At 42.5% G+C, this 9,106-nt stretch overlaps 1 protein-coding gene across 1 annotated transcript; it reads left to right on the top strand.

The window, feature by feature from the left end:
- The first annotated feature begins 5,439 nt into the window (after positions 1–5,439).
- On the top strand, positions 5,440–8,791 carry RBP2 (retinol binding protein 2). Its single transcript, XM_072139618.1, has 4 exons — positions 5,440–5,601; positions 7,592–7,770; positions 7,861–7,962; positions 8,638–8,791. The coding sequence occupies exons 1-4, from the start codon at positions 5,529–5,531 to the stop codon at positions 8,689–8,691; spliced, it is 408 nt and encodes a 135-aa protein (XP_071995719.1). The 5' UTR covers positions 5,440–5,528; the 3' UTR covers positions 8,692–8,791.
- The last annotated feature ends 315 nt before the right edge of the window (positions 8,792–9,106 follow it).

Here is a 9,106-nt window from a genome sequence, read left to right as displayed (position 1 = left end):
TATTGTGTCTGAGTCATTCATTTGGTTAAGGCCCATTTCTCACTAGCAAGTTTATTCTAAAACACTTGCCCTATACAAATGCCGGGCATACACACAGAACAAGTTTTGAAAACATTTGCATGTGGTCACCTATCCAAAAGGGACTCGCAGGCATAATGACCTAATGGGAAACTAAGAGCATCAGAAAAATGGCTCTCTATCAAAAAGAAACCACACGGCTCAATTTCACCTCTATCTGGTTATTGGGCAGAGACTGGGGTCGAGTGTGTTCTCCTTTGGGGACTCCTCACTGGTGCAAGGTGGGATAATCCAATGAAAGACAAAGAAAAGCACAAGAAGACTCAAGTGATTTTTTTCTACAAATGGTGAAAGATGTGTGGTTTCAACTGGTAGCCAAATGGTCTATAACGTATAAGATCACATGAAGGTCGGACTTTGGGGCCCTGGTGGTTGGGGGGCCACAAGATTTTCTAGTCCGCTCACCCAGAATGGCGGACCAATGGAAGATAGCAGTACACGATGGGTTGGTTATCTCGTCTAGGATGGCGCTGCATCATTCCATATAGCAACTCAAGGTGGTGTCAGAGTTAACTATTTTTATTGGATTAAATGATACAATAAAAATAATTAACTCTGACTCCACATCCAGCTGCTATATCGAACGACGCAGCGCCATCCTAGGCGAGATAACCAACCCATTTTGTACTGCTATCTCCATCTGGTTGTGAAATTTTATCAATTCATCTGCTAAACAAGCAGTGGTGTACATACCTCCCAACTATTGTAACAATTACATTTTCATTCCCTCGTATTGCCACACAGTACAGCACCCACTTTAACATCCCCCACACTGTATAATGCCCCCTATAGTATAATGCCCTCTCTTAATTTAAGCCCCCACTTCTTCCTTTCTGTAGACTCGCTGATGCCCCTGTGTAGCCCCCAACTCATAATACCCCCTTTTCTATAAACCCCACATTTTATACTTTCCCTTATTTATTATGAATGCATGGTCAATTTTTGCATCAACACTGGCGCTGCCCACATGAAGACCTGAAGACAGTCCATGACCTTTATGCCATCAAAAATGCCCATTTGCCCAATGACTGGCCTCCACGAGATCCATCGTGTCAATTTACTGAGGCACAATACACCATAACAATCTTAACAATCCGGATGCTGATGATGAGGCCTCCTTGACAGCAACAGAGCCACTATCCAAAATGCAACCATGAAAGCCGAAAAGTAGTCACCGGGGCAAATGTATAATTTGCTTTCTTTTGCCTCTTTTTAAAGTTGGATAAAGTCGGCATACTTTAGCAGTGCAAATATATGAAACTAAGTATGGGTCCGTTGTACTTCGATCGACTTAATGTCCTGCAAAGATGCATTAGGAACATGCAACAGACACTCCCACAGTCAAGCTTCTTAAGACCCTGGAAAAGGCGCAAAGGCCAGAGAAATACTACGAAAATATGCTTAAAGAAAACTAGGCAAAATGTCCCCCACTGACCAGACACATTGCCTCATTAAAACCATGCTGTACTTCATGCCCCCTGCGCCAGCCACAATGCCTGAATGCTGACCAACTCAGAATAAGTCCTGTGCCACTGCCAACAAAGTATAATGTATTAAATGGCCTCAACTATCTGCAATCTAGTCAACAGGCCAATAACCAATCCCAATGGGGCACATTTACAAAGGGCTTTGTGACGCACTTTAGTCGGACTGTTCATGTTCTTCAATGGTAAAACAGCTTGCACAGATATTAACAAGTGTCCGCGCTGGGATTGTGCTGCACGCGACCCTTTTTGTGGCACAGCTGCGCTGGCCTCCATGTGACACAATGTAGTGGGTGTGCTGTCGGACAATCCGTCTGATTCGGACTGGGCATGTGATTTAACTTTCAAATTGTGCCGCAAGCCCAAGCACTTACATGCACCACTAAAAAGAAGGTGAACTCCAGCGGACCTGAGCAGGGAAGCGACACATGCAGGATATCGGGCACACGATCCAAGTGAATTGTGGCACAGTGCATTATCGTCGGACAATGCACTTTCTGTGGACTCAACCGAGTAAGTAAATGTGCCCCAATGTCTTTAATCCCCTCTAAACAGCCATCATGGCAGACACAGATGTCCCAAGACAAAGTTACCTGTCACAATACATTTAAAGCCTTAAATGTCAAGCATCCTCCATTACAGTAAAAGTTCTCCTGTCAGAAAAAAATACCCACCATGATGTCCATGGCCTATGTGCAGCCTTGCACAGCTACTGACCTCTTAACAACTTAAACAAACTACAGTAACATGTCTTAAACACATTACATGCTGAAATTGCCACCACTATCCCCAATTTAGACAAAAGCAGTAACCCCATTACATAATAGCCTCATTGTTATCAATGCCTCCTTATAGCACAAACCAATAACCCATGGTCGCTACAATGCCATCAATGACTCACATGTAAATCATTATTCATACATAGGAGACTGCCTCAATTTCCTCCTCATGAACATTCCAGTACTCTGGATATTACCTATGGCAGCCAAAGACTGAATACTCAATTAACCAATCACAATGGCTACATGACAACTAACTTTGATTCAATGACCCATGGCCAATACCCAGATACTGATATTAGTGACCCTATACAAGTCCCAAGGCTCTGACCATAATTTTCCCAAGCCAGCCACAATATCTCTTCTACACCCATCACCAGTTTTCCCATGCCAGCCATAAAGTCTCCCATACCAGTCAGGTTTCCATCAATGCCCCTCCAATCCAGGATGCCCACAAACCTCAGTGTTTCCCATGCCCTATGCATACAGCAATGTATGTTGTACCAAGTCTTAATGTATGTTGTACCAAGTCTCACAGTTTGGAGGGGGAGAACTGTCTGAGTGTCTCTTTGGGAAGAATCTGTGGACCCTCTGGACCATCGCGGAAGGTGATGGAGCTAGCCGCAACCTGGGACCGAAGTCTAAGTGGCACCTGGTCTTTGCCAGAGCCCGCTGCAAAGCGGGATGGTCTTGCTGCGGCAGGGTGCCACCAGGTTCCACGGGTGCGACTAGGCCCGTGGTGGCAGCCAAGGTGGTACAGCAGGAAATGCAGGAAACTGTCCAAACGAGCTCCAATGAGGTGGACGCTGGCCCTTTAAATCTTGAAGACCCGGCGCTTGCGCCCTAGGAGCGGGAGTGCACGCCTAGTCAGGAGGCAGGAGCACAGCCAGGAGCATCGAGAGGTGAGTACGGGCCAGAGAGTGGGACAGCGGCACCAAGAGGGGCATGGGTGTGCCCGTGATCCATGGCATGGACACAGGCCATCAGTGCCCTATATGTAATCTACAATGTTGGTAAGGAGGAAGACTTATTGGTGTCTACACTATCCATTATCTTGGCCACAATAGACTTATTGCCAGGCACAATGCCATAAATGCACTAAACATAACCTGTGACAATGCAGCCTATGGCAGCCACAATATCCTCAACGCTGATCACACAGCCAAGTACAAGCCAAAATTATCTTCATACATTGATGTCGACTATAATATCTCCCATACAACTAATAATGGCCCATTAAAATGATTCTGTCCACAATGCAGTAAAATCACTCAAAAATGATGGTGTCCTCATACCAGCCACTGAAATCCAATGAAAGCCACAGTGTCACCAATGACACCTATTCAGACCTTTGTCCCACAAATTAGTCAACAAAAATTTCAAGGCAACTACAATGTTTATTGACAGCTGCAATGTCCCCATAATAACTTAATGACATTCACAACGTCTCCATGCTATCCACAGTCCATAATCCTGGTCATAATCCTGGTCACACGCTTGTCAGTCACAATAATCTCAGGACCAGTATGGAAGAAATATTGTACACATGTACAAACAGTTGACATGTTTCTATAGCAAATTTATATTATAAATTAGACTTATGTCTAATATAAACTAGGAAAGTATTTCTTCACCTCTACTAGAAACTCACATCATAAGTATCTCTGAGAGAAAATGTTGCAGGACATAGACCTATGGATGACCCCTATGGAAAACAATGTCCATAATCACACAATAATGTTCCTTATCCCATCCCCAATGTGGTCATTTCATCAAAGACAAACCTAATGCTTACAGAACTGCAGTTTTCCTTATTCCAATCAAAATGCCCCATGACAGTCACCTGTCAACGATTGCAGCCACAAGACCAACATGAAGGCTTAAAAGCAGCCAAAGCCTTTATGTCATCCACAATGCCACTAGTGCTCCCATATCATCTCAAAAAGAGCCATAGAGAGAATTATCCTATACCCAATGCCCAGGTCACTATGTCCCATGCCAGCCGCCATGCCGCCATGATTTTAAGCACATTGCTTTTGTTCAGCCCACATGCAAACACCAAGGCCTATATCATTATTACATTAACCCCAGGCTCAGTGACTAAATACAAAAGTATTGCTTCTATGTCCCCATCCACATTGCCCCCATAACAGCCACAAAGGCACAATGCCATCTGCAAAACCTGAAGACAACCATAACGTCCTCCATGCAAACTATGCCAGGCATAAGTAAACCCCAAGGCCTTTATGATGACTGATGTGCTTTCAGTGCTCCCTATACCAGTCCCAATATCTGTATGCTGATCATTCAACCCGTATTCCAACCTCAATGCCATCTTTGTTGACCAAAGTTCTCCTTTGCTCTCCACAATACCTCTGTTAGTCTCAAGACCTTCAAAAAAAACAAAATGCCCCTATGACAACCATTTCCCTTATTCCAGTCATAAAGCCTTTCAGTTTCAGGTTTCAGTAGGCCCCTGAATTTCAGAAACTAAAATAGTGTTCTATTCCCTAAAATATTTCCTAATTTATCATCCCAAACAGCCCCCTCATGGTTATTTTATATACAGCCCTCTCATGGTTATTTTATATACAGCCCTTCTCAACCCCATGGATTCCTTACATGCAGCCTTATGTGGGGCCCCCCAGCAGCTCTGGGTCCCGGCACTTGCCCAGGTATACCCAGTGCTGGCGCTGTGCCTGCATGGCCAGGTAACCATGTTAGCATCAGTCCGCTGCGCTCATCATAACTCTTGCCCTTTGTTTCTTCATTCACCGCTTTATTACACTTTATCTGAGTCCCGTATCATTTTTATATCCACCTCTTTCCTCTACAAACTTCCCTGTATGAACTTTGGCTCTGCACTTTTCTTCAGCATTTACTTTAAATACATTAAAACAAATTACCGCACGGTGAACATTGACATATTAAATATTGGGGTCAACTTAGAAGGTTAAAGTCTCGGTGTGGTCGGTCTACCAGTGCAATAAAATCTAAAATCAAACAGATAATAATCCAGACTTGACCTATGGACCCTATTGCTATAGATAAAGACTCTTGTGACTTTGAAACCCTTTTATCGGGCTCCCAGGAATCCTTCTGCTCCGCAGCATATAAACCGCAGTCCCATAGTAGATTTTCCCTCCTGTCCATAGTGTCTGTACAGCAGCCTCTCCAGCGCATCATCATGACTGCAGATTACAATGGCACCTGGGTCATGGAGACCAACGACAACTTTGATGGCTACATGAAGGCATTAGGTATTGTAAAGTTTATGTATGTAAGACTGATTGGGGATTAGTGGGAATTCCTTGAAAGGAAGGTTTGTCCTTGCTTGGAATATTTCTTGGGAATTTGAGGGCTTTAGCAGCAGATTAGGTAAACCTGCAATGCTGATAGAGATAAAGAGATTATTGGGTATGGCACAGCTTGAACTCAATTAACACTGACCCCTCAAGTGACGTCTGGGTCCCCTCTGGCAAAAGGTGCAACCTCTGTATACCGAATTCATATAGCAATAGGTATTTGGAGCTGTATTCACATGTTACAGATGTTTCTGCCCCTGTTCCATCATCTTAATGAAATCTATGTAAGGTTAGAGCTAATCAATGAATCCTATCTAATGCAAGTGCATGGAGCCTGGGGAGGCTACAACCATGGTGGGGGCATAAAATGGACTGAACACTGCCCTGACAGGGGTGTAACTACAGTGGTAGCAGCATAGCAGCTACTATGGGGCACACAGCGTCAGGGGGCCCCATCATCCAACCCTACAAACTAAAGAATGGAGGATGTACCCCATTATATACATATTATGCTGCACATTGTGCAACATAATATGTGCATGACATATATGTTGTGTATATATGCTGTATGTGTACAGAATGTATGATGTGTATATATATTGCATTATGCTCTATATGTGTACTGTGTAACTCACATTTGTGAGTATATAAATATGTATATTTTTTAAGGGTGAAGGAGGGCCCCATTCAGAAGTCTACTATGGGGCCCTGCTTCTCCTAGTTACGCCACTGCGCCATGGCGATGGGGTCCATGCTTTGGATTGTGTATAAATCTGTTGTTCTGCCTCAGAGTAGCATAGCTTGTTTGTGTGAATAAGTCTCTAGAGTAAGATTTTTGGTAACAAACTGGGTATAAACCCAGCTTCCGACTACAAGACAGAATGCTCTATTTGTTAGCTAGAAATAACCATACTGTGATGCCCTCTACTGGTAGTTCTTTAGATTGCAGAAAAATCCCACAATTCATTTTCCAAGGATAGTAACAATGGTCCGGATTTATCAACAGTGAGGCAAACTGCTCTATATGCAGTTCTACTCACTAATGCACAGAGTGCGCCAAATTATTGAAAACTGGCGCACTGTCTTTAATAATCTGACGCAACCCTGCTTGCAACAGTCATACTTAAGGCGCACGTTCAGTTTTTCAGATGCAGTTTTTGATGTCCAAACCAGGAGTGGAGTGAAAAAGAAGTGGTAGCGTTTTTCCATTATATGTTCTCAACCATTATTATCCACACCTGAGTTTGGCTTGAAAAACTGCATCTGAAAAACTGAACGTGTAGAAGCAACCTAAACTGAGTGCACCAGGTTTTTCTTTGTGCACTCAGTTAAATGGGCAAGTGCCACATTTTTATGGAGTTGTAGTAATAAATGTGGTGCACGGTACAACTCTGTGCCAGAACGCCCATTTATGTGCAGAATTATGTTACACGGCGGACACGGTGCACCCCAAAACTGGCGCAGACTCGTTTACATGTTCTTTTCAGCACAAAGTTAGACAGAAAATTGGCACAATGCCTCAGGGTTCTCATGTTACAGTTCTCTCCACATAAATGCATGTCTCAGAACTCCATACTTACTTCATAGTGGTTTAAATACCCTTAAAGGAAATCTACCACCAGAACAAAGGATTGCGAACCAAACACACTTACATGCAGGTGTGTGCCAACTTTGGTAGGATCTTCTCTTATTTTAGCTCCTCCTTCACTTGTTTTCCCAAAAAAAAATGCATTACAATTTCTACAAATGAAAGGCTCTGGGATCTGTAGCTGTTTACTAGAGCCCCCCAGGCTCATTTGCATAAAACATTTTTTGTAAAAACAAGGGCATCCCTCCAGAGGGGACGCACCAGAATGTAAGTGTCATTGGTCTACAATTTTTCATCCTGGTGGTAAATTTCCCTTAAAATATATAGCTAATCATTCACTGTTCTTTCTTCTGCCAGATATCGACTTTGCTACCCGTAAGATTGCCACCCATTTAACGCAGACCAAAGAACTTGTTCAGAATGGAAATGAGTTTAAGACAAAGACCCTCAGCACATTCAGGAATTATGAGCTCAACTACACTGTTGGAGTAGAATTCACGGAACAAACTAAAGGCCTAGATAATCGCTCAGTGCAGGTTGGTGGCTGCCGAATGTCCATAGTTCATTGTAGTTATTCTTTTTGCTGCTTTTATAGTAAAACTGATGCCTGTTTATTAATGTTACAGACCTTGGTGTCTTGGGATGGAGATAAACTTGTCTGTGTCCAGAAGGGAGAGAAAAACAACCGTGGATGGACGCACTGGATTGTAGGAGACAAGTTGTACTTGGTAAGATCCTGGGATTTTTATACTTATCCTCTGAACATCTATATCAAAACAACCACCCCCTTACCCAGACCAGGGGGGAATATCAGTCCTATCATACATTCAGCATAAGATGAAAATAAGCTCAGCTTCACCTCCACATGAAACCCTCAGTGCTCGGTTATAGCCCCAAATGGTGGTATTTACAAATACCACCTTGATGTTTTCCTGATGTGCAGGAAGTTTTATCGTTTGCATACAATAATACACATTCTCAGAATAAGGGAAAAAAATCTGTATGGTGATGGTCTTACTGCCGGGAACCCCACCGATCACGAGATTGGACCCCCACCGATCAGGAGGATGAAGGAGGTCCCATTCTCATTCTAACTGACTGATCTAAACTATGTGTTTGGAAATCATATATATATATATATATATATATATATATATACCACAATGTCAGCACCAAATGAGTTTGTCACCTGCGAGATCTATGGGGAATTGTTGTATTTTGCACAAAGGCTTCCAGATCCTGGGCTAAGGAACCTCTAGTCCTAGGGCCAGTCTTACCCTGTATATCTCAACATACAGATCTACAAACACAACAGTCAATCACCCTACACACATTGTAATCATCTAGAGTACTGCGAGAATGCTATATGGTGACATTCACAATAATATATCTTTATATTTTAGGACCTAACATGTGAAGATCAGGTTTGTCATCAGGTCTTCAAAAAGAAGAACTAAGAAGCCCAGGATTGTCTGCAATCTACCATGTCCTTTTCTTTTTAATGTAGATACCATCTATGTAAATTTTTAAAATAAAGACATTTTTAAGAAAGTCTTACATCTGTTGTACGTGTTTAATAAATTAGTTATTGGTTTTACAGTGTGTTCATTAAGATGAAATGAACATTGGGAAATGTCATGTTCACATCTGTGTCACCGTCATAGAAGAGACTATGAAAAATTGTACAGAACCACAAATAGACCCCGCTATAAACCCAGACTGATCCTTCATATTTCTATGATGTCCACAGTGTGATATTTATATCATCGTGTTATCATTTTTATTTCTAATGGAATTAATGAACAGAATGTGAAGAAGACTTTATTCTGTAATGATCCACATTAAAACTTATATCATAGCTCAGTCACATTC

The sequence above is a fragment of the Engystomops pustulosus genome, chromosome 3 (genome assembly GCF_040894005.1).
Source record: "Engystomops pustulosus chromosome 3, aEngPut4.maternal, whole genome shotgun sequence".
NCBI lineage: Eukaryota > Metazoa > Chordata > Amphibia > Anura > Leptodactylidae > Engystomops > Engystomops pustulosus.
The sequence above is the reverse complement of the archived record's forward strand: the minus strand, read 5'-3'. Positions and strand labels throughout refer to the sequence as shown.

What these genes read in the sequence shown, in the direction of transcription:
- RBP2 (XM_072139618.1), top strand. Translation starts at nt 5,529, where the DNA reads ATGACTGCAGATTACAATGGCACCTGGGTCATGGAGACCAACGACAAC. An exon ending in TGGCTACATGAAGGCATTAG is followed by an intron (nt 5,602 to 7,591) that starts GTATTGTAAAGT and finishes TTCTTCTGCCAG; the next exon opens with ATATCGACTTTGCTACCCGT. An exon ending in TAGGAGACAAGTTGTACTTG is followed by an intron (nt 7,963 to 8,637) that starts GTAAGATCCTGG and finishes TTTATATTTTAG; the next exon opens with GACCTAACATGTGAAGATCA.